Source organism: Myripristis murdjan, chromosome 15 (assembly GCF_902150065.1).
Source record: "Myripristis murdjan chromosome 15, fMyrMur1.1, whole genome shotgun sequence".
Taxonomy (NCBI): Eukaryota; Metazoa; Chordata; class Actinopteri; order Holocentriformes; family Holocentridae; genus Myripristis; species Myripristis murdjan.
Window position 1 is genome coordinate 18,571,600 of NC_043994.1, and position 24,700 is coordinate 18,596,299.

Below are 24,700 nucleotides of genomic sequence, written 5' to 3' on the forward strand. Positions count from 1 at the left end.
TGTGTTCAGGCAACAAGAGTGGAGAATGAAGACTGGCGACAATCAGATGAAAGAAAGTTTTTTTTTTTTTTTTTTTTTTTTAATGATACAAAAAATGCAAATTGCAATGAGTTATGCAGCTCATAAGTCATTTTTGTGCTGCACACAACCAGAGTTCATTTAACCTCTCTTCAGTCATGAGCCTGCCTGCCCTCTCATGTAATTTAATTTGCTCATTCATAACCCTGTGTGCAGGACAGGTTGTATGCATTTTAAAGGTCAGCCAGCGCTGTATAACATTCTTTCAGCAGGACGTGAGCGTCTCGTCAGTGAGAGGGAGGGGTGTATGTAGAGTTCATAATATATTATCTATTTCTGTACCGTTGACTCACAGCGCTCCTGTGAGATCAGTCACAGCTCCTGCAGCCACCAGCTCTCTCAAGAAGAGTTTCTCGGCACTGACATCATGCACCACCTGGGCAACAGAGGAAGTCATGAGACAGTCATTAGAACAAACATAAAGCTATGCATCAGCATGTTTTTTTGTTTGTTTGTTTGTTTGTTTGTTTTTTAAATATTTTTTATCAGTTCCACTGAGCTGAAACAGTGGCATAATCTAGACTTACTTGAGCCTTCATAGCATCCATGCGTATGGTCTCATAGTAGTGAAGCCTGGCCTCCGGGTGATGCATGTCATACCCAAACCCCGCCAGGCTCACCTGGTCACACAACTGAAAAGCCATCACCACAGCACTGGCACCTAGTGTCGGGACCATCTACTTGGAAATAGAAAATGTGCTTTTATTTTTCCTTCTCTTTTCCAAGTGTAGTGTAAGCAGAGGAAATGTTCACATTTTGCAAAGTGCAAACAAGGGTACAGGGTAATAAACTGGAAATAACTGATAAACTGGATGTAACATTTTTAAATGAATTCTTCAGAATATATCAATACTTTTTTGTTATTCAAAGTATGAGGAGGGAAGTACTCTATAAATAGGAGAAAATGAAAATACAAAGCAAAAGGTTACTGAATATATTTCATTTTTTGTTTGTGTTAATGTGTGAAATGGACCACTGACCTTTCCCTGGTTCACAGTATATGTCTGTAGGACCTGTCCTGTCTTGTGAATAATCTCTGGGTGGAGGATTCGGAAGTTCTCTGGTCTCAGGGGAATATCATCCACGACCTCCCTCCAGAACCACATTTTGGACCAGAAGCTCTACCCAACAAAACACAGGAGACATGAGTGAGGCAGCAGGCTCGCCTCATCTGTCAACATTTGGGCTTTCAATTTTTCCTGTGATTTGAGCCCACCAGAGGTTGTTTGGTGATGACAGAAGTGAGCCAGTCCAAATCCAGGCTCTTGAAGACCACCAGAGCAACCATGGTGGTCTCCCTGTATTCATCAGGGGAGTGGGGGGCTGCCTCTGGGTAAACCAGGCGGACAGTGGTCCTTGAGCCAGCATCTCTCTCAAAGCCAGACACTGGAGCATTGTTCAGTCTGGTGGGGAATGAGAAAATATTACTGTGAGCTATGGTACAGTGCTATGGTATGATACAAACTAATCATCTGGCTTTGTTTGAACAGAAGGATTTGATGCAGTACTAATTTTATCACAATAGTAATAGTTGAATTCTTACAGCAGTTGCATGTACGATGAAAGAAGGGATGGAAAAAAAATCTCCATCTTAACAAGTGTCATTTGTGCTCATGTTCAGTTTTAATAAAAACTTGATTGTCTTAAAACCTGAAAAAATGTGTAAAAAAAAAAAATAATAATAATAATAATAATCACACTTGTTTGCAAAGCAGTTTCACTTATTCCAGGACACTCAATTCAAGAAAATTCTGGAAACAAGGTGACAAATTCAACATTAACAAGGCAAATTCTTTCCTCTGGAGAAAAAAAAGGGGAAAAAATGGAGGGTTTTTTTGTTGTTGTTGTTTTTTTGTTTTTGTTTTTTTTTTACAGTGATGAACTTTGAACTGTTCTGTTATCTATTATTTTGTCTTCAGCCTCTTCATTCTCATGGTTGAGCCCTTTAGCAGAGGTTGCAATGTCAGATCAGTATATCTTAGAATCAGTAATAGTAAGATATTTTTCTGTACCTGATGATGATGTCATACTGATCTATATGGGATCCAAGATGGCTCCCCTGAAGGACCCCTCCACTGCCGACCACCACACAGCGCCTGCAGCTGCCCTCTTTGCCCAGTGAGGGAGGCAGGCCAGGCTGAGGCAGAGAGGCCAGAGCCAGAGCCAGGTGGCCCTCGCTGCCCTGCAGCCCCAGTGGAGGGGACAGATCCCAGGCCACAGGTGTCTCCTGCTGGACAAACACAGGGATGTCCAGGAGGCCTGCAGAACAGGACAGGGGCTTGAGGTGGTCCAGACACCACCGGGGTTGACAGGGGCTTGACAGCAGTGACGCTGACCGATTTAGTAAGGCCTAAAGTGAGAGAGGCAGACAGACAGGTGAGACAGAAGAGGTTTGATAAAGCAGAATGTGTGATCTAAAATGCCCTTGAACACATGCATCCATACCAGATCTTTGGGCTGTTGGTGGTCGTTGACAGTCAGCTTATCCAAGGGGAAATACGCTGGAATTAAAATAGCTGAATAACATCCAGTCAAGAGCACAAGACTAAGGACCAGATTTTTAGTTCTGTATGTGAAAGAAAGAGAGGAGTGATGAACCTGCACATTTACATTAAGCCCTTCATCTCTGACTTTCCCTTAAAGATACCATGAAGTGGCATTCATATGTCCTTGATTTAATGTATTTGCTGTTAAAACAGAATGTTGGGGGCAGGACATAATGTGGGAAGGGATCATTCGAAAAGGTAAACAAACAGGAAAGCAGCGAGGGAGAGATACACAGTTTTATTTGATGTGATAGCTGGAGGCTCTGGATTCTTTTAAAAAATGTTAAGGTTTTACTGGTTCAAATTTTTATTTACACCCACTGGGGCAGCATGGGAACACCACTAAAGAAAGCAGAATATAGCATGGGAAGACATGGGAGTTCATTTCATGGTGTATTTCAATTCCCCCTGAAGTCGATTCAAAGTTGGAAAAAGCATTTTTTTTTCCATATTGTACAGCAATGTCACATTTCTATTCTGTTCCAATGCTTCATTGGATCTATATCATGCTTACATTAAGAGAAATATTCAAACTCGAGATGCCATTGTTTTATGGATACACCGTTATGTCAAATAGAAAATAGATTTTTCGAACTTACTTTTTTCTAGATTTTTTTTCCTATAATTTTTCATGCATTTCCTCATGATCCGGCAGGAAATATTTGGTATTTTTGGCAACCTTGAAATCTTCACTAGAATTTAAAATAAAAGTTCAGTGGCTTTGAATAAAACAAAGCCTCACAGCATGCATTTGTATTGGAGAAACCCACCAATTTACAGACACCTGCAGAGGTATACCTGCTGAGGAAGAATGGCCTGGAGTGTGGCTCCTTGAGCTCCTGTTGTCTTTGAATGACAGGGGCTGCAACTGCAGTCTGAGCAGCCTCAGGCAGCAAGGAGAAGCCATCGTCTGGATCCTCAACACTCAGGCGATTCAGCGTCACCATGGCACTTGCACCTCCACCTGAACATACACACAAGCATTAACAGAGTCATGGTGGCAATTACAGTCTAAAGCATTTCAGTGAAAGTGTCACCATCTGATATTTCTTTTCTCTGAGTACTTTTTCATTATTCTGCCACAAAAGCAAATATTTGTGTTTGAGTTTAGAGGAAGTACTTTATTAACTCTGTCACTACCAGAGAGGAAAGGACAACAAACAGCCATTTGGATCTGTCACTACAACCTGAAGCATCTTAAAGACAAATAAAGCATTAATAGAGCATTAGGCTAGACTGACAATTGATATGAACAAAATAACTCACAGTGTGCTCTGGAAGAGATTTCAGCCGATGGTTTCTGCTCATCTGCTCTGCATGGTTGAGAGGAAGGCAGCAAGATGCCTGTTGCATTAGGCTAAAATGGCTGCTGCTGTTTTTCCCCCCTGCTGAACTCTGCCTCTTCCCTCAGTAACTTGGTTAACTATTAACATGACAATCAGTCATACTCTGGCTACATTGCATGTACCTGTGTGTGTTTGGTAGTGGACAGAGTACTACATAATGCCACTCAAGTAGGAGTCCTGTTACTTTGCTGATATTTTACTTGAATTGAAGTAGAAGTCCTGCTGTAAACATCTACTTAAGTACAAGTAAAAAGCAATTAATTTAAAATGTGCTCATGCATTCCAAAAAATAGTGGAAGTGAGGAAGTGACAAAGTGTGAGAAAATGTTCTAGAAATATGAACTCAGGAATCAGTGGATATGAATGGTTTCCCAGTCAGGTGTATTGGCTGAGGTTTATCCATGCATGTACAGTCTGATTTGTACTATTTTTATTCCACTGAGTCTACTTAACTCCATCTGGCCCTTGATTTATACCAAAACTGACTTGCTCAGTCAGATGTATCGTATGCTGTAGTGACTTTTCCCTTCCTGGCTCTGTGACCTTTGGATATAGATCATTTGTGCCACCAGTTGCTTAACGCACTCAACCACCATTTTAAAGAATGTTTCGTTTAATGACTGGATGCATTCCCTAATCTACAAAATATTATGCCTCTGTAACTTTTTTTGTGTTTATTTACTCAACATAAGGGTCCCCAAAGCTGGAGGTGGTCAGTGATTGGTTGTTGGTGTGGTATGAAACAGGTAGGTATTCACAAGGTATCACTTGACAGTAATGAAAAAATTATAAATAACATAATCCCCCAGAACAGTGTGTTTATGAGGGCTGTACTCTTATAAAATTGAAGTACGCAGCGTACGCAGCAAAAAGAGTGAGTAAAACCAGGAGCCCGTGGAATGAATGCACTCTCAGCTCATGACCTGGGTGTGACATGCCAGTTGGATGTGTGTGTGACTGTGTATGTGTGTGTGTGTGTGTGTGTGTGTGTGTGTGTGTGTGTGTGTGTTCCAGAGAGAGAGTCAACGTGAGAGAGAGAGTGAGGCTGGTATCATTAGCATTTACACACAAACATACATGCGCAGACACACACACACAAAGCACACACACACACACACACACACACACATACACATACACCTGTTTGCCGGGGTAACACAATGTCCCTCCATGAACCCAGCATTCCAACTAGGAAGCTTAAAAGCACTGGGCTTGCAGCACTGCTGTTTAGAGCGGCTCGCAGTCAACTAAGTTATCTGCTATTACTAATCTTTTCATTTACTCTTTCTGTAGATTATATTAATATATTATTATATTATTAACTATTACAAAACCTTCTGCCGTTACAAAATCATAGCACTGCCTAGTGCTGCCTGTTTTTTTGCGGTGCATCTGTTAACATTTCATGCAGCCAGTGATGGAGGAGGTTGCACAGTGGGCAGCCAATGTGGTTGACAAGAGAGGAGAAATGGAGAAGAAAGTTGAGGTAGGTGAAACTTAGTGCTTGCTAAGATGACATTTGCAATGACTTTCCATTTATATTGCAATCTTCCTTATATTAGCAATGCTGCCTTTGAAAAATAACTGCTATATTACTTACAAACACTCACTTTATTGAAAGCTTTTTTTAAATTGTAACTTTTATGGGTTACAGTTTAGAGCATATTATAATGTATATTATGTATTATTTAGGCCACAATTACCCCTCCGTTATATACCGAAAAGCCTTTACAGATGACACCACATGGATAGGCATTTATCATGAAGACAGAGGTCTATTTTGTGTAGGCTGTAATTATGTAGAAGCCATGTTGGCAATCACGTACAGTGTTCATGCTTAAACATGAACTATCAATGAGAAGTAAAACATCTGCAATCACAATGGAAGACATGAAGAGCAACACAAGGATGAAAATCAACTTTCCCAGTGCGGCTACAACTTCTGAAATAGCTTGCAGCTTGTTAACTCCATTTGTCATCCTGACCTTACACTGTGCTGGACCTGAGAGGAATTAACTGGTTGATGTTCTCTAGTAAAACTTATTTTGAGGCCATGTAAAACAGTCAAGGTCTTTTTAACCTATAGATGACTCATGTCCATATGCTCTGCCTTTCAAATGAATGCGCACTCCTATTCCATGACCTTGCTGTTACACTGGTGTTTGGCTATCAAGATGTTTGAGAAACATTATCCAAATTCAGTGTTCCTTAATTATAAAACCATATTGTTTTTGATATAATATTGTGAATTCCTTCCAGTGGCAATGCCAACTGACTTATCCACTTCATTGATCAAAAATAGCCACACTCATCCAGCTATTCTCCACATATTTGCAGCTTTAAATTCATATTAGCCCTTTTCACACTGTGCTGCTTAGCCCTGGGTTATGATCCCTGTTAGCCCTGGGATTACACCACCATTAGCCCTGAGATACCCCCACCCTTTGCTTGGGGCTTATTTAACCCCACTCTGGGGCAGGGTTAGTCCAACTTTTTGGAGGGATATCAGTGTAAAAGTTTGGGTTTGGATCTGCAGTGTGATTTGAAGTTACAACAAAAGCAGTGGAGTGTTTGTTGTCCTATCAAAACTGTGCTACAAGTGTTCTGCATACATTAACCCTGAGCTTTCATTTTCAAGAGTGAATACTTAACCCAGGGTTTGCTTGAATCGAGGTTAGCCCAGGGGTAATTTCCATTATTGTGAGAAATCTTCTGTGAAAATTATTTTTATAAGGACAAATTCTTATAAAAAGATCTATAAAGACAAACTCTTAATGATAGACATAGTTACATTAATCGGATTTTTTAAAGTTTATTTCATTTTATTTTCCGTGTTTATTTAGGAGCTAAGTGCTGGGCAAAAGAAGTTTGAGCACACATAGATAGAGACATAACAGGATAGGAAGATGAGAGGCATCAGCACCTCGTTTTTAACATCAACATGACACAGAGAAGAGAGGCGATATCAGTTTCTCCTCCACTCTAAGCTCCCGGCTGGCTTGCTACTGACAGACAAATTTTCCTTAACTCCACATCTTAAGTTAAATTATGAAGGTCATATAACAAACACAAGGCAAGCAGCAGTTTGTTGGGAAAATTCCTCTCTATAATGACTAAAAGCTCAGATGACACTATGCTGTGAATTTAGCGTGACATTATCACCAGCATTGTCCGCTCTCAACACCCCTTAGCCTACTTGGCGCCTCTGTTCTTACAAGCCTTTTGGTCCCTTGCCTATCCATGTAGGCATATGATTATTTCTCTACCTAATATCGGCCATGTCATCTCTCAGGCTGAAGAGATAGAGAGGAGGATTTCCTCTGATCTAACCCGTGAGATTTTGGACCTGGGAGGGTTAGACAATATCACAGAGATGTGCAAAAGGAAGACCAAGAAGACCAAGAGAAAGTCCTCATCCCAGGTGTATGTGGAACTGCCTGTGGTGAGCTGGGCCTTATACAAAACATGGTGTTCATATACAACACAAAATCAAAATATATGAACATCTTTCTCTTGTATACTTAACTGTATTTTTATGTGTTTGTGGGGGACAGGTAGGGCCGGTGGATCCTGAAGACTTCATGGATGCAGCCATCAAGGGCAAACTGAAAGTGGTAGAAAAGTATCTGGCCGATGGTGGGAACCCTAATTTCCATGATGAGGTATACACTTCCTGTGTGGCAGCAAAACAGATCCAGTTTTACCCCGTTACACATAACAGTGCATCCAAAACAAAAGAGCACTCTTTACCATATAGTATTTCAGCATATTTCTTCCTCTAACATATTTCAACTTTCCAGTTAAAAAGGACAGCACTACATCGTGCTTCTATTGAAGGACACTCTGCAATTGTCCAAATGCTTCTGGAGAAAGGAGCTGATGTGCACTTCAAAGATAAAGTAAGGCATGCAGGAGCATCGCTTCAGTAAAGCTGGTGATGCAATTGGATCAGATATTCAAATTATTGGATCAAAACTGCTAATGAGATGGGGTCATCCCACTGTCTTTCAGCTGGACTCCATGGCCATACACTGGGCTTGCAGAGGGGGAAGCCTGACAGTTGTTGCAGCTCTGAAGAACCACGGGGTAGACCTAAATGTCAGGGATAAGGTGACTGTGTGTGAATTTTGTTTATGTATTACCTGTTTAGCTGTCAGCACACCTCAATAGGTCCTGGTGTGTGTGTGTGTGTGTGTGTGTGTGTGTGTGTGTGTGTGTGTGCAACCCATTCATAGCATATGTCTGTGTTTGACCTGCAGTTGTACAGCACTCCTCTGCATGTGGCCACAAGGACAGGCCAGACTGACATTGTGGATTACCTTCTGTCCTCCGGTGTCAAAATCAATGCCAGGGACAGGGTAGGCAATAACTTAGCGGCGTGTTTCATATGTTTCATAAGCTCCATAATTCATGTCTGTCATTAATGCATCAACATTGTGTCTATAACCAGGAAGGGGACACCGCTCTGCATGATGCAGTGCGGCTCAACAGATATAAGATAGTGAAGCTGCTCGTAGTTGCGGGAGCAGACACAACAATCAAGAATCATGTGAGTTTACACCTGCTGTGGTCTGGTTTATCAAGATGGTGCCAAACCAGGCTTACTGACTCTATAGAGCTAGGAGCATACTAAGCGACTTGCCTTGTATTCAGTCTTCCTTTGCAAGTTTCCTGAGAGAAAAGTTCTAGGTGGTCCCCAGAAAAATGTGGAATATTTCAGTTTCACTATTATTTCACTGAGTCCAATAAGAGGATGTGTAAGATGACTATTCAGTTCATAGGTTTCACACTCTTCACTGTTAATCTGCCAATCCAGAGTTATGGAACAGTTATGGAACAACTAAATCTTACCAAATGGGGATCCCTGAGACAATATCTTATCAAATTCGGGGCTGTGACCTGATACGTATCAATTTGAGGGTCCTGGATGCTAAAAAGAGAACCACTGGCTGTTTTAGTGCTTCCAGGACTCACTAAGGCCCATCAGACATAATCAAACATGTTTGATTTTGTTCAAACATGTCAGACATGTTTGACTTGATTGTCAGTTGTAGGGGCGGGTTCTCATGACAGAATAGTCACCAGAAAAAGTCAAAGGCTGATGAAATCGCAAGCGGAAACAGATGTACAAGCGGCTCCTCTTTGGTGTTTGAGAGGATGGTTGTAAGCGACTCTGACAAGACAGGAATGGAAACATGAAAGGAGCATGTATTTTGGTCTATGCATCAGGAGAAGCTGTGGAGAGAGCTCAAATGCCTCTTTGATATTTCAATGCTGTCCTACCACAAAAGAGGAAAAGAAAAAGAGCTGGGCTGACATTGCAGTTGAGCTGTTGCCAACCATTGTAAAAAAAAAATAAATAAATAAATAAAAAAAAAAATAAAAAAATAAAAAAATACAAGAAACAGGCAGAAGAAACTGTTTTAAGCTGAGTTGTGTAGAAATTGCAGTCCCCCAGATACCTTGTTGTCAAATGTGACACCCTCTAGGACAAAAAGCACAGTCTGAATCAGCAAACTGCAATTCCTAACTGTAATATACTCTCCATCTACATGTTGGAAAGAGTCGCCTATAATGTGTCCTTGGCTTAACAGGCATATTTACGTAGGCAGGTATAACTCTGCACTATATCACTATACATTCGATCCCGTGTTGCTAGGAAACTGACAGTACTGTCTGTTACAGGAAGGAGTGACAGCGGTGGAGCAGGTAAAACAGTGGCAGTTTGACACTGTGGAAACCCTGGAGAGATTGGAGCTGCTGAGGGAGGCGGGACTGGAGCCACCTGAGATCATTATGTGCGATGATTAATGCATTATAAAGCTGTCGAGCTATATTGTGGTACTTTGCAAGAGTCAAAAATGTTGCAATTTTCCTCTCTATGATTCTGTGATACATTGCAAAGTGCCTAAAATGGTCTCAGGATTGTAGCATATAGTTCATTACATTGTTGTTTTTTTTCTTCATAATTTCTTTGCAAGTCTGAGTACATCAGACTATATAAAAGAGCCTGAATCATCTTATAGGCATGAAGTGATGCATGCTCTCCAACAAAAATCTGCCTTTCTAGGGCATTGCTGTTAAAGCTGTGAGATTAGTCTGAACTCTGACACTGGAGAATGTCAGCCTGGATGCAACTGATTCAAGATGATCTGCTTAGCTTAAAAAAGGAGGAAAAAGCATGACAAAATTCCCATGAATGAGGAAGCGCTGTTTAATTCCTAAAACCTTATGCCAAGCTCTAGCTTTTGATATTCCCTTCTAAAGAGCTTTATGATCTGAAGAACACCGTCATGGTTGGTGACTGCTTAAGATTATTTTTCTCCATATCTGGTTTATGGTGCCTCCTTCAGCTATATAATATTAATTGATATCACTGTACATAACTTGAATTTAAATATACATGAGGATATCATTGTGTTACAGAGGCTGCGGGCTAGGCCAGCACACACAGTAGCATTGTGTTTGAGACTTCAGCTGAGGATAGCAGAGATGGCTGGTATGCCCCCGCTAAAGTCAGGGATTCAGGGGGAGCTCAGTGGACATATTTTCCTTCTATCATCAGTGGCTCAAATGTTCCTAAGGGAGGTTGGTCATTCATTTTTGTACCATCAACAACCTTGCTTCCTTGCTCACAATGTGGTTGTTTATATATACAGTTATTAATTATTCATAATTCATACATAATGTAACTGCGAGCACACCATGCTCAGCAAATGTTTACTGCTGTTCTATTTATTTCTCATATTGCAACTGTACAATACTGTTTTTAAATGCATGCAGTCATGTTTTCAGTTAGATTCTTGCCACACATACTTCCTGTTACCAGCAGGGTCATGGCAACAGTTGGAGACTAGGTGAAAAAAAGCATATACAGTAGCTTACAAGGTTAATCATGTCACGTGTCAACTGTTTGACTGCTTCCATTTAGTCAAGCGGACGTGAAACAGAGATATCACCGTCACTCAACTGCAACACTAAATTGTACTCCTCTCCCTGATTTGTTGGATTGCTATTCATTTCTGTTGCTTCCAGTTCAATCAGAACTAAAGAAGTGAACCCTGCACAGTGCACGCTGTGATGTTGCTCTGCACCGAGGTGGAGTGCAGAATGTGAAGGGGGGAGGGGGAAAGCAGGAGGTTGCAGCCAAACCAGAGGAACTTGTTAATCTACAAACGATGATAACCCTTCCCGCAATTTCAAAATGTCTTGCATTTTAGCCTCTGTCTTGGCACAGTGGAAATAGCGTACAATCATCTAAATATTATGTACTTGTTGTTTTATTATTTACTCTGCTGTGTCCAAGTGCAATGCTGTGGCACTCATTGGCAAAAACATGTTCCTTTTTTCAGACAAGGTTTTATTAAACACATCAACCTTTTACCACTGTGTGACATATAATAAGACCTATTCCAAGAGAATGAGTAGATACTGTGCAGTAGTCTTCTCTAAGAGCACTCAAAGCAACATTATATTGTTACGGCAAAAAGGTAACCATGGTAATGATATTTTCAAGGCAGGTGAAAGTCTGGACAGGCACGCTTTTACAGCACCATTTGTTTCCTGTTGGAAATAGATGTGAGATTGTATTTTCCATTTCGTTCACACAGGAGTGTGTAGGCAAAGAGGGACTGAGCAGGTGCTGTCAATGACATAGAGGAAAAAGACTAATCTTAGCACATTTCTTGAAATACAGGAAATCACACACTTTGCACATACTTCACAGCAAACATACAATGACAATATCATCATGTGCTTGTGAATAGTGGTAGACGGAAGCATGCACTGGTTTTCTCGCGGTGCTAAATATTCTGTTCAGTTTTCCTGATTGTACATGGCAGCAGACTACAGTATTAAAGGAGCGGGGGCTGAAAAGCAAGCAGCGATACTAACAGCAATGAATACCAGTGACAGCAAGAATCCAGGGTCAGACTGAAAACTGAAATTCATATATTTTTCCATTTTGCTTTAGGAATATGTAATGCAATCTGCAATTCCCTGTTTAATCTCGTGGCCTTGTGTTTTTTCTGCACCAAAAAAGCCCTGGGGATTTTTTTCCCCTCATTGATTTGTCTTTTCTGTTCAGCTATAACTAATAACTGTTATTCCAGATAATTGACAGAATAAAACCACCCAGGAATCCCTTACTGATATCATTTAATTGTCTTTGGTTGAGGCTCTACAGAGGCAACCATAGACAAGCCTTGTCCACTTATAAGTATTTTGTAAGGCCTATTAGCTGTTCAAGTATACTGAATTCATTTGGTATCACAGAATAGCTGTGATTGGCTAAAAAGGTTTGTAAATTCTAAACATCTCAAAACACCTAACTACACTGTCATAAATACCTCTTTACACCATTATGTGTTCCCTATGACCACTAGTAACAGTAGAAGAGTATGTTTGGTGTAGATAGGTGAAAAAAAACACAAACATTACTGTTGGATAAATATACACTTCACAGAAAAACAAATAATTTGGGATTAAATACTCTTACAGATCTCACTTATCCATTCTTTCGTTTGTCTGCCTCAGGTAAGGTCTATGTGGCTAAAACATTGCAGTTTTTCATGATTATCGCCAATATTTAGCAAATCTGAATGTGTCCATTAAGCCATTTCCTTTAGCTTGTATAACAAAGTCAGACATAAGATGATTATCCAGCGGCGTTGAATTTCCTCTCGGATGATTTCCACCGGAAGAGCTCTATTACAGTGAGGAGAGCTGGAGTTGTGAGTGATGGGAGCTGTAACTCATCATCAGCTCAGCATGTGTTTCTTTATGTGAAGGCAATCTTCAAATAGACCACTGTGCCTCAGCTTCATTAGGATGACAGACGTCCTTCCTCCCTTCCTGCCACCCCGCCTCAGGGCAAACGATGAAGAGGAGAAGGGCAGGAGAGGGCCACGAGCTTCTATTGATTTTGAGATGGACCGTGTTCCCTCAACAAACCTTTAAGGCAAATGTGAAAATTGATCCTCTAAGAGCAAAAACACAAATAAAATGCATTCATTGGATAATAAGGTTTGCTGCAGCACTGTGACTTGAAATGAGATATTAAGTATCACTTTGCTGTGACAGAGTATGTCTTCTTTTTTTTTTAAAGTGAGTTCATCTACTAAGTGACTAATGATGTCCAACATACAGACTTAGAACACCACATTTCCTCAGCTAATGCAGGAGAGAACATGTCTAGCAACAATGTGCAATAACATCATAAAAAGAGATGTCCCATGTCAGTAAAATGAGAAGCAGCTAATTATGCTAGAGCAGAACACTAAGACACTGTGTACAAGCACAAGATGCAGAAGGAGAGACAAACAGCAGCATTTTTTTTTTTTTTTTTCCTGCTTAACTTCTGCAGTTCAACAGTGTGCTTCATGGCATTGTGCATTTGCCAAAAGTCAGAAACAGAACTGAAATCATTGTTTCATCAAATTGCATGTGTGGTGCATTCCAAGTCAGTGAGAAGGCCGGGCAAGGAACGATGCGGAGAAAGACTAAAGAAAGTGACCAAGAGGAAAGAGAGAGACAGGGATACAGAGAGGAGATGGAGAGGGCTGTTTGAGTACACATCCCTGAGGCCCTGCTGGAAGGTGCTGGAACCCTGACCACATCTCCTCCTGGGTCACTATTGTCATAGTGCCAGACTGCGAGCGTTGGTGGCTGAAGCCTGCGCCCGCTGCACCACTCCTGGACACTTCTCCCTTTTCTGCAGCTTGTGGTTTTCGAACAATCCCTCATTTCGTGGGACACCATGAGCCCCGTCTGGAAAAGTCAATAGCCCTGAAGGCACAGAGACAAGCACAGAAAGACAAAATAGACAAATCAACACGGTAAAATTCATGAAACACAAGCTGTTCCCATGGTTTGACAAGCTTACCATATCCCTCGACACGTCCACCTTTGAATTCTCCTTCAAACTTCATGCCATCATATCGATTGAAGACTCCAGTCCCTTGGAACTTGCCCTGTGCAAATTCCCCTTCGTACCTTATGTGAAAAAAAAATAAAACAAAACAAAACACAAACAGTAGCGTTAACAGAGGTGTGGTGCAAGTTTACAACATAATTGAGAACAAATTCTCGCTCTCTCTCACACACAGACAGACACACCTTGATCCATCTGTAAACAGTAGTACACCTGAACCATGGAAGAGTCCGTTTTCGAACTGGCCTGTATAGCAGGTTCCATCTTGGAACTTGAGCTGGCCAACACCGTGCCTCCGACCTGAGAAAGACCAACATCAACAAAATGTTAAGGCCGACACTTCCAACAGAGGCATGAACACACCAGTGCCCTCAAGCCAAATAGCCATTCTGTCAGTCCTAAAGATCTTCCTTCCATTTGCCTGTGGACAAGCCTTTTCTTGAGTGCATGGGTGTTATCATGCTTCATCTAACCATTCAGCCTTTTGGTCTCTCGTTATGGCACATAAGACACCATCAACTGATCACATCATCTATCAGAGTGGGGGGCATGCCATTTCAACTTGTAACGCAACTCAGGGTTTCAAATTCACTTGATACTGTAGAGGCACTACATGTCACATGAGTCAGAACGTGCTGGGATTTAAGTATTCTTCCCCCCCTCTGTCAGCTAAAGGTTTACTACTGAATTAGGAGCCCCATCTGCCTCCTGTGCAGTGGGGAATTATGGCCCTCTAATCCAGCAGATTTTTTAGCAGGGATTTCTACTTTAGGATCTAGACTGTGAAAACATGCGAGGAATGTACGTATGTTCGTCTCCTTGCTGCTACTGATCCATGGGCTGAAGTCTAACCATGTCAGAATGCATATGCCTTGCACCCTTTTTGGCAACCATTAAAAATGGCTTACAGCATCAGTAGCTACACTAGAACATGTTGGAAAATGCAATCGCAATCGTATCAAGCAAACTTTATTTCTTAAATAATTACTTTTCAATTGACTTCAAGACCCAGTGCCCAAAGGTATCAAAACATTGTTTTGCACAGGTTACTTAAGATTAGCTAGTTCAAATTAACATTTGTAATGACCTATCGGCAGCTAAAAATCATCGCAGATCAAGAACTTCTCATATACAAAATAAAAACCACCGGATGTTGCAGCTCCTTCTGTGTTGATTTTTTTGCTTTCTCAACAGCACTTGACAGAGCAGTCCTCTAAGATTTCCTAAAAGAGTCCAAAGTCTAATCCTGAAGATTTGACAAAGCCAGAGCTGGTAAATCTTGCCGTGCACGTCATGGGTTGCCAATACAAGCTAATTAGGATTTGGCTTAATATCTGGAGCTTGTATGTTAGCTGCAGCTCTATGTGTGTGTTTGTGTGCATTATATGCGTCCCTGTAATCTTTCCCACAGGTGCAAACTTTGCCAAGGTATTTCCCTTTCATGGGATAATTTCACTTTTTTAGTGAGCATACCTACATGTAAACTCATCAACAGTAATCCACTGACACATTCACAGTAATCCAATGACAGCTGATGCCTCAGGGATTTGTAGTTACAACTGCTCAGACTTTTGCTGATGTCTCTGTAATGGCAAGTCACTGTAAAGTGCTTGAAAACAAATAACTATGCATGCATAAAAATAAGATACTTGAGGGTCACATTAACTATAAAAACGACTATAATATTAAGCTATCTTTTCAAAATGCACATATCTGTATATATAAATGTACAAATGCATACATGAGGTCATCAGAGATCTTAGACACTGATGAGACTGATGAACTTGTATCAGGTGAAGTGTGCAAAAAAATAACAATTGTGACACAAAAGTAAAACATTGTGTTATGAAATCTACAGTTCGTTTGCACTAATTTTCCCAGGTATATATACTATTTTCATATGGGTTGGATTGGGTTGCACTCGTTATGTCTGTTACGTCCAAGATGACCTGAACTGACAACTCTCATTAAAAATCCAAACAATATGTAAAAACAGAATGTTTTTTTTTTTTTTTTCCAGATCTGTCATAAAGACACATATTAAGACTAGCTATGTCACAATACTAAAATGTTGGTAGTTGATACCTATACCATTGCATTGCCACCATTATTGATGCCTGATTCATTAGGCTACATTACAATAAGAACCCTGACGCAGACTGAGATATCCAGTTGCATCAATACTAAAAACACTAGTGTTGGTATCATTTTCCAAGACTTTGGTATTGACTTACTTAAGTATGGATTCATGTATCATCCCCAGTAAAGATTAAATGTATAATGCTTCTAGTGAAAGCCCGTCTAATCTCAGTATCTGAACAGGAGCATGAGGCTGACAGACCAACTTCATTTAAAAGAGAGAAGAGTCTTACCTTCTTTCCACTCGCCATGGTATTCTTCCCCACTGGCATACGTGAAAGATCCTCTGGTCAGAGTCATGTCGCCCCTGCTTTTGAGACACATGCACCCGCATGCACACACACACACACACACACACACACACACACACACACACACACACACACACACACACACACACATTTTTATTGCAATGATGTTGAGGTAATCAATCAGAGTGGTACAATTTGTGTTCATGATGCCGTTGTGCCCGGGAAGGTAGGGGTGTGAGGAAGGAAGGGTTGTTTTTTCAACCAGATAAAGGACTAGGCCTACACCTTTACTCCTGAAGTGTCCTGGAGCATCACACTGAATCTCTGCTTCAGAGTTTTGTTCTGCAGATGTCAGGAGGGGCAAGTGAGAAGAAAATTTCCCCACATGGACTCATCAAATATCATCATCTTATTATCAGTAGAGTGATTATTAATATTTCATGTGCATATATCTGAGAAAAAATGAAATGGGTACTGTAATTCTCACAGTGCTGAAAAGGTCAGTCTACATGAAGCAGCAAGACAAAGTGTAAGACTTTAACTTATTGACCTTTTGTTCGTGAGTACATGCATAGCATAACTACACACTCAGTAACTACTTAGTAGTAAACAAGCTAACTGACACACTGATACCCAAAGCAACAACAGCAGTTACATTTGTACCATGTGGCTCAGTCAGGACCAAATGACCTTTGTGTAAATTGCATTTCAAGATTTCTTAAGAGTACCATCCTCAAAAAGCCTATTTCCTGGACATCCAAAAATGACTGCCTATGCATTTTCAGCATAAACAGTGCTGGGAGCCAGCATAGAGTGATGCTGGGATGCCAGAATTTTGTGCTGAGCTCTCTGGAGGTGTCTAATTCAGTGAAACATCTGTGATGGGACCTGCCCCTCTGATAACAGGACTCTGTCTCACTCAGCCCCTTCCCTCTAACAGCACAACAATGTTTCTATGTTGATATTAGCCCAACTTTTGTTTTGTTACATAGTAACAGGACCACAGATCTTGAATAAATTAATTCAGATTGCATTCAAGATCTCTGATTACATTTATTAACTGTCAGCTTTTAATTGTATCGTAGCCTCTGGAGATTGTGATTCAGGGTGCATTCCCTCTTTGAAAGCGCAAAGTAAGCCCCTGCACTTAGGAATGAATACTCTGTAATTAGAAATACTGCTCGACCACAAACACAACAGCAAAAAAGCAGATTTCAAGCATTTCAAAACGATGTTCAATAGCTATCCATGCTTTCCAGTGTTGTAGCAGTGTCTGTATGCTGGACAATGCCAGTGAGCTGTAATTCTATCCATGCGGTCGCCCAAGAATGAATTATTGATCACCCCACGCCAAGACTTAAACAGTCATCGTCTACTCCATTGTAAATATCCAACTTGTGAACAGGCCTAGCTGTCATGTCACGATCAGTGCAAAACCTTTACGGGTAGCTGCCACATCCTTCTCGTGACTGTTTAAGCGATTGTAGCTTGAAGATTAAAGCACAACTCTAAAGAACAAAAGCGACAACACCGTGTATGACTATCATTTACCTGTACCCTGCGTTTGCCGTCTCTGAAGCATGGAAACCACCTTAAACGTGCAGAGGGCGTGAAAATATTAAAACACCGGCTGGGCTGAGAAACGTATGCTGCTTTCGAGTACTCCTCGTAAATTTCACCATTCAAGTTGCATTTTAAGTGTAAATGAAAAATAAATTGACTGTTTGATACGGCATATAATGGAAAATGGCTAAAAGTTGCTGTTTTATTTTTTTTTTTAGAAATCAAGAGGCAAAAATATACCTTGTGCTGTAGCCACAAGGTGAAAATGAGACAATTATGGGAGGGAACTTCTATTTAATTAATATTTAGAACAGAACTGCAGTTTGAGATTAAAAGAGTGATGACAGGCATTCAACAATTATCATCTGTTACACAGAGAGCAAACGTAGGCTACGGCAGCTTTCCCATCCACCGTGAGTGCTCCTCGCACGAGAAACGTCTCATTCATGCCCGCTCAGCTGTTTCCTACAGTTTTCAACAACATTTGAAGGCGACATCACAACAGCATCACAGCACCCTGACTGTCGCGCCGTTTCATTGCAGGGCTGTTGTTGCCGCTCATTGAAAACGTCCTGTGATTGGCCAATAGTGCTCAAGCACCGACACAGTGGCAGACATATTTATTGAGGGCATTAACGGGCTTTTCTGAATGGCTTTCACAATTAGACTATATTGGAAAAGACACTGGCCCATCATCAGACTTAGCAGGACTTGTCAGTCAACTTGACTTTCATTCGAGGGATGCAATTAAAAACAGGCTGGAACATATGAAGAACAAGTGCCAGCGTTTAATTAGCCTACTCGGAGCAAAAACAAATGTTTGCTGGCCAATGCCTGCAAAGACAAACAGCTCAGAATGACTGTATGTGAACTTAAAAGCTGACAAATACTGTAGCCAGCATAAAACTGCTATATAGCTGATTTCTGACGCGTTCAAGCAAAAGAGAAGCAGACAGGCAACTTCTGAAAAGTAGTTAAGCAGCTCAGTGCAATATTTTATTAGGCATACTAGTTATAAAGGACGTATAGTGGCGGGGTAAACTCACCGACACTTCAACCACCTTAGTCCCGTTTAAAATTTTGATTTAGATCACATAAATTGTAAAATGACTACTGTGAGGGTATTTTAAAGAAAATAGATGGGTGCTTATGTGAAAACACATAAATAATTTTGCTCATATTAGCCAGTCATTTTCCATTTATTGTGGTTATTTCTATGAATGAGCAACTGTAAAACCTGTGAACATTTCCCCGCAGAGTGGTTTCCTACTCGCCTCGGAGGCGCGCGCGTTCATGTTACAGCAAGAGCGCTTCCTCTTCCCAAACGTGAGCGCGCCCACAGAAGGTCGGTAGAAAATGGCGAGTCTGTGCAAAAGGCAGCAATGCACAATCGAGAGGCGCGGCTTTCGGCAGGAACTTGACTCGTGGCGACACAAACTCATTCACTGTGTAGGTAAGGATACTGCCAGTTGCACGCTGAGCACATTTATGGTTGCAAATCAGACTCGAGTTGACGTTTAAGGGTGTAAATAACCATCTATAAGCGGACTCACTCGGGGCATCTCCGAGCGACTTTTTTTGTCCTCAACTGTTTCCTTTTCACAGCAGCCAACCTGAGTCAATGAGCGGCTAGTTAAATCTTGCAGTTTGCGTCATTTTACCAGCACTTCTTGGCGTATTTGGTTGTTTTATTGGTCTTTATGTCGAACTGCAGCCTTTCGTTGTTTACTGGCGTAGTTTGTTTAAAGGGCACTGTGTTTGTTTTAAAGGGAGTGTCAAACAGGCGTTGCGTCGGCCAAAATGCGGACCCCGTTGCCGAAATGCGCGTCCCCGTGTGATGATACTGTATTTTGGATGGGGGAGGGCGATGCATACCCGTGGATGTTTTCGGTCAACATTTCTCGCCTTTCTCAAATCACCTCCCGTGGGCGCGCATTGCTGCAATGAGGAAGTCAGAGTGGCCAAGACCCCCCTCGAAGGAATTTCCTTTCTCCTCCACCATGCTCAACTTCTCAAGCCTCTAGTGGCTAAGCCCTATCCAAATAAATAAACCAACAAGCACGTTTCCTCAAGCTATGCAGATTTCATTTACTAGATACAAGCTGAAAATATTTGCGGTAGCTGTGTGTGTGACTGTGTGTGTGGGGGTAGTGGGGTGGTGGGTGGGGTTTAGCTTTAAACTACAACTTGGTGCTAGAATATGAATATGAAGGCACAGACTTATCAGTGAAATAGCTGTTTTCAAAGAATTAATTGGGACCCAGTGACAAATCACAGGGACGTTTTTTTTTTTTTTTTTTTTTAATATTATACAAGCCCTGTTGGTGAATGAAGCTCAACAGTGGCCCAGCAATTGTGAAAAGTTTCAGTATCAATCTTAGTCATGGTTGGCTCCTTTTATGAAATGAAAATGAGGTTCACACATCTTACAAACGTGCTTTCCCAGGGAAGTAGTTTTTCAGTTGAGTTTCAGCAACAACAACTCTTTAGGGCCCTTAATCAGTGCAAAACATCAGTAACCACAACATTTCGTTCAAAAGCAGCCCCATCTTCTTACTGTCCCCTATTTTCCCTCACTTTGGCTTAGGTGAAAAAAAAAAGATAAAATGAAGCTGTTTTGTGGCTTGTTAAAGGAGAGATGCAATCAAATCTTAACCGAATAAAAAAAAAAAATCTCTCTTTTAAAATTAAATATATGATCAATGTTTCTGATTTGTGCAGACACTACATTGTGATTGTAACAATATCTACATTATCAAAACCACTGAAACAGGAACATTATTTCTGTGACTAAGTATTATGATCCCAATAATCAGATTTTATCAGTGGCAGATTGTATACAGTGTAAGTTGTTGTACGTTGCAGGCAGCTCTGTTATTGCAGTAGGCCCATGCTAAACAGTATGCTGCTCTTTGAATGTGTAGTAGTACAGCTCCTTTGCAGACCATTTCCCAAACATAAGATAAAAACACAAATGTAATGTCATCACTCTGTCCGCTTTAGGTGGTGCTTGTGGCAGCAGAAATTCTTGACACTGATGCTTGAGTCCTGTGTATTTTTGTACTTTGACTGAGGTTATTTGCTGAGTGTCACATATTGCTCTTTGGGCAAGAGAAAATCTCTGCAGTACACTTTGTACTTGTGTCTTGTATTCAGTTTCTCCCACACTCTAAGACAGAGATTTGGCTTCACATTTGCAGCGATTTTTTTTTCCCCCTAACAATATTCCTTCAGATTTGACAGAGGGGCTAGAAAAAGACGCCATTTTTAAATCTCAGTCTGACTCCCACCGACCCCCCCTCCTGTAACATAGCAACGGCGAATGTGGACACACACACACACACACACACACACACACACTGCACACTGTCACACACAGACTCAGCAAGCAGAGTCAGGAGAGAGAGCTGCCTGCCGGCTCTAGAATTTGCTGTCAAATTTGCTTTGTAATCATGTTTTATACTGAAACTGGCCTCATTATTATTCACGGCTGCATTATTCTTACTTTTGTCAGTAAAAATGGGGAAATATGGAACAAATCATTTACTGTTTTAATTCCTTCAGGAGTGCAGCATTTTGTTCAATAAAACAACATTTTGAGAGGCAGCCCAACTCTTGGTTTTATAGGAAATCAATGACTTCTTGAAAGTGCGGTTGTTCGGAGTAATATGTAAGAGCACAGAAAAACTTAACATGTCAGTCCATATCTTTCAGAAGGGTTTGTGTATCCCTTGAGGTATATGGGAATGCTCTGAAGGGGGCTTGCGTGCAAGGAGTGATTTGTATCAGGACACAGAGTGGTGAATCATTCTTTCTGATGATGGGTTACTTTCAATATGATCATTTTTACAGTTTGATCAGTCAGATTTTTTGAGGGCTAATGCTGGTATTTCTGCATTGCTGCTGCTGAGAGTCGATAATTTCTGCCAATATTAAATAAAGAGTAATAAATATTTATGCCTTGATACCTAATCTGACTAGATAGGCCTATATTTAGTATTTGGATGATTGTTGCCACGAAATGGCTGTTCACTCACTCCGGACAGCCACTGTGCATAAGTATACAAAACTGTATTTTGCTGCTGTTTAACTGTGTCATCTATGTGCAAAGGAAAGCTGTGTGCACAACTTCCTAATGCAAAAAAAAAATGCTATTCAAAGGACAGAGTGCCATATGTCACATGATCTCCAAGCAGCAACAGCGTATCAAATAAGGTAATTAATTCTTAAATTAATAAAGTTTTAGATTTGTGTTGTGTCAAGTACAGTCAGTGCACTCAGAGGAGAGGATGCCTTTGCCATCTGCTTGTAGGGGCAGGTCAGATCCTGACTTTCTGATTGGCTAGCAAGAGCAGGTGAAATAAAAAAATTATGATGAACAGCTGAAGCTGACAGTGCGCTGCTCCCGATGCTCAGTTGTGGATCAACTTAATCCAGTTTTAGTTTATGGTTTTTGGCTTTTGGCTTCCTGTTTGAGTGGATGTGACATCATTAGTTGTAACATTTAAAACTGCACTGCTTACTGTTAGCACAATTAAAGTAGTTTTAAGGCAAAATACTACAAAGGTAGGCTAAATGTATGACTGTTAATGTACAGGTTAATAAAGTAGTTGCCTAATAATAGCTATATTATACAGGGTAAACATGTTCCAGCTAAGCAGGGTACAGCACTAGGTGTGCTATTTGCTCATCACTAGAAGAAAAAATTGAGTGACAGTAATCCATTCTGGCTATTTGCTACCCCCAGACTCTGGGGGTAGCAAATAGCCAGTTGTCAGTTCTTCCTCTATTCTCGACAAATGTCCCTTGTTGCCCAGCTATGGTTGGAAAGCTGCATAGTACATGACAACAGCAACATCAGCTTACTTGCTATAGAATGGCATATTCTGTCCATGACAACAAGGCCATACTTTTGTTTGGCTTTTTGGTGGAGAGGGCTGCACGCCACCACCGCCCTGCTGACGTTGAAATGAACATTTTGTCTTTGTGTATTTAATGTGTGCAGTAAAACCACAGGGCAGAGAGTAGAGCAATTGTCCCATAGAACAGCACAAACTATTGTCCTGTATGTTTGTCTGTATATGTGTCCGTTGTATCAGCCCCCACTGTGTAGCTGAAAATGTGTACTCTGTCCTGATTTGTGGAAATTTGGACTTCCAAATAGTTTGGATCAGACTAGGCTAACATTTTAAAACGCCTGGAATTTCAGTTATTCATGCATTTATTTCACATGTGGGTGAGTTGAATTGAGGATTTACTCAAACAAAAGACTACCAGATACTGACAACAATCAGATTGTCTCGTTTTTAGTTTTAGTTTTCACTGGTGTGCTTTCTGATACTGCATGCTTATGACCTACATTTTCTTAATTGCAGTTTTCCAAAACATTTTGCTGACAGACACAACTAGTTCAGCAGCGTTAGTGGATTCACATGCAATGCACTGCCTTCACTTTGTATGCGTGTGCATGTGCAAACAAGTGTACACGCACTGCACCTTCATTTGTATGTTTGGCTAAATACTCATGCTGGTCTCTGAGTTTTGTTATTCTTGAGTTTTGCTTTGTGCAGCATTACACCATTTGACTGTCAGTTTGCATCATATCATGTTAAGTATTCATGGAGTGTGTTTTCCGCCTTAGATGTTGCTCAAAGCTGTCACCTCATTGCCCACTGGCCTAATACAACTGTATTGCTGGCGATGAGCTCAATGTGTAGCAGCCAAATGACATTTCAAGCACTGCTTTGCTTACTCCTCTGTAGGTTGTAATGCCACAATAATATTAAGCTTGTTTCATGTTTGTCTGTTGGCCCACAGCACATTGCTTTTGTGGACAGCATCATAAGCTACATGCATTTCAATTGACTAAGCATTAGATCTTGAGATATCTGATTGGCTGGGATGAAAATAGTCATGTTCTGTGGCTTTACTAATTCGTGCAACTTTGTGATTTCTCCCCTTGTCACATGCTTTAGCCCTACATCAGCATAGAGTCTTGCTCAGGCATGTCAATGACCCTCTTTGTACAAAATGAGAGTATGTTCAGCTTCACTGTGTGATCATCATATGATTAAAAAGATGATCCAGTTGTAAGGATGAAAGCATCAATTAATATATTGATTAGCCCGCTCTTTGGGAAGCTGCAGCAAGAGATACCAGATCCAACAAGGTTTGTTTTGGTTATGCACTGCTTTGAGCTGAGAGAAGCTCCTGTTCAGAGAGCTTGTGGTCTTTCCCCCTATGAGTTGTACTGTAGTGTCAGTGGGGGATGGGTTGAGCAGGGTTTGATGCAGAGCTAGGGCAGCAGAGAGGGGTGGGCCATCCAATGGAAAGAGCACTGTAGCCCCGTGATAAAATGTTTGCATTCCATTAACATTTGAAGAAAAAAAGCTGCGTCAAGGCTGTGTTGCTGTTATTTGTGCTGATTGATCATGGAAATAGCAGTTATAAGTTGAAACCTTTTCTCCAGTGATTGATTGGACATCAGAGTACACACATGCACACACATTCACACAACCAAATATTCAGTAATGCCTGTCACAGTCACTCATACTCACTGTTTTTTTGCTGTATGCATTGGTTCACTGCTGCCAACCAGACATGAGGAGCCTGCAATATGGGCTTGCCATTGTCAAAATGGTAAACGCTAGCCTAATGTCAAAGAGACCTTGTGGGTGGAGGCTTTTTGCTTGATGAATGTTACCTTTGACTGAACAAGTGCAACTGTGGTAGCGGTGATTTGACTACAGCAGATGTCCTATTTGGGCTATATTTAGAGGAACTAGCGTGCTACAACTGAAAGGGATGTTAAATGGGAAGTAGGGCATGTTGTTATTCTTAACTGCT

General features: G+C 41.0%; 4 protein-coding genes across 7 annotated transcripts in view; 2 read left to right on the forward strand and 2 right to left on the reverse strand.

Annotated features, from left to right (window-relative positions):
* Positions 1 to 367: 367 nt before the first annotated feature.
* Positions 368 to 3,571, reverse strand: st3gal7 (ST3 beta-galactoside alpha-2,3-sialyltransferase 7). The gene is made up of 7 exons (XM_030070597.1): positions 3,423 to 3,571; positions 2,524 to 2,644; positions 2,091 to 2,428; positions 1,295 to 1,481; positions 1,059 to 1,199; positions 606 to 755; positions 368 to 454 (listed from the first exon to the last, which is right to left on the reverse strand). The coding sequence occupies exons 1-7, from the start codon at positions 3,569 to 3,571 to the stop codon at positions 368 to 370; spliced, it is 1,173 nt and encodes a 390-aa protein (XP_029926457.1).
* Positions 3,572 to 5,387: 1,816 nt separating this feature from the next.
* ankrd2 (ankyrin repeat domain 2 (stretch responsive muscle)) lies at positions 5,388 to 9,781 on the forward strand. The gene is made up of 8 exons (XM_030071100.1): positions 5,388 to 5,456; positions 7,263 to 7,412; positions 7,525 to 7,632; positions 7,771 to 7,869; positions 7,982 to 8,080; positions 8,230 to 8,328; positions 8,421 to 8,519; positions 9,656 to 9,781. The coding sequence occupies exons 1-8, from the start codon at positions 5,388 to 5,390 to the stop codon at positions 9,779 to 9,781; spliced, it is 849 nt and encodes a 282-aa protein (XP_029926960.1).
* Positions 9,782 to 13,062: 3,281 nt separating this feature from the next.
* morn4 (MORN repeat containing 4) lies at positions 13,063 to 19,535 on the reverse strand. Of its 3 annotated transcripts, none has more exons than XM_030070601.1 (5): positions 19,408 to 19,535; positions 16,274 to 16,350; positions 14,087 to 14,201; positions 13,854 to 13,963; positions 13,063 to 13,756 (listed from the first exon to the last, which is right to left on the reverse strand). In XM_030070601.1, the coding sequence occupies exons 2-5, from the start codon at positions 16,338 to 16,340 to the stop codon at positions 13,608 to 13,610; spliced, it is 441 nt and encodes a 146-aa protein (XP_029926461.1). In that variant the 5' UTR covers positions 16,341 to 16,350; positions 19,408 to 19,535; the 3' UTR covers positions 13,063 to 13,607. The 3 variants fall into 3 exon arrangements, with proteins under 3 accessions (XP_029926461.1, XP_029926459.1, XP_029926460.1); XM_030070599.1 differs by lacking the exon at positions 19,408 to 19,535 and adding an exon at positions 17,843 to 17,935; XM_030070600.1 differs by lacking the exon at positions 19,408 to 19,535 and adding an exon at positions 17,843 to 17,883 and having other exon boundaries at positions 16,274 to 16,347.
* Positions 19,199 to 24,700, forward strand: part of LOC115372576 (ligand-dependent corepressor) — a 31,352-nt gene continuing 25,850 nt past the window's right edge. Inside the window, exon 1 of one of the 2 annotated variants that reach the window (XM_030070592.1) lies at positions 19,199 to 19,307. In XM_030070592.1, the coding sequence (XP_029926452.1) occupies positions 19,211 to 19,307 (97 nt within the window). In that variant the 5' untranslated portion in view covers positions 19,199 to 19,210. The remainder of the gene's footprint in view (positions 19,308 to 24,700) is intronic. The other variant, XM_030070594.1, reaches the window with a different exon arrangement.

What these genes read in the sequence shown, in the direction of transcription:
- morn4 (XM_030070601.1), bottom strand. Translation starts at nt 16,340, where the DNA reads ATGACTCTGACCAGAGGATCTTTCACGTATGCCAGTGGGGAAGAATAC. An exon ending in CCATGGCGAGTGGAAAGAAG is followed by an intron (nt 14,202 to 16,273) that starts GTAAGACTCTTC and finishes GGTCTTTCTCAG; the next exon opens with GTCGGAGGCACGGTGTTGGC. An exon ending in CTGTTTACAGATGGATCAAG is followed by an intron (nt 13,964 to 14,086) that starts GTGTGTCTGTCT and finishes TTTTCACATAAG; the next exon opens with GTACGAAGGGGAATTTGCAC.
- ankrd2 (XM_030071100.1), top strand. Translation starts at nt 5,388, where the DNA reads ATGGAGGAGGTTGCACAGTGGGCAGCCAATGTGGTTGACAAGAGAGGA. An exon ending in ACCCTAATTTCCATGATGAG is followed by an intron (nt 7,633 to 7,770) that starts GTATACACTTCC and finishes TCAACTTTCCAG; the next exon opens with TTAAAAAGGACAGCACTACA. An exon ending in AAATCAATGCCAGGGACAGG is followed by an intron (nt 8,329 to 8,420) that starts GTAGGCAATAAC and finishes GTCTATAACCAG; the next exon opens with GAAGGGGACACCGCTCTGCA.
- st3gal7 (XM_030070597.1), bottom strand. Translation starts at nt 3,571, where the DNA reads ATGGTGACGCTGAATCGCCTGAGTGTTGAGGATCCAGACGATGGCTTC. An exon ending in TCATCACCAAACAACCTCTG is followed by an intron (nt 1,200 to 1,294) that starts GTGGGCTCAAAT and finishes TTTGTTGGGTAG; the next exon opens with AGCTTCTGGTCCAAAATGTG. An exon ending in ATACTGTGAACCAGGGAAAG is followed by an intron (nt 756 to 1,058) that starts GTCAGTGGTCCA and finishes ATTTCCAAGTAG; the next exon opens with ATGGTCCCGACACTAGGTGC.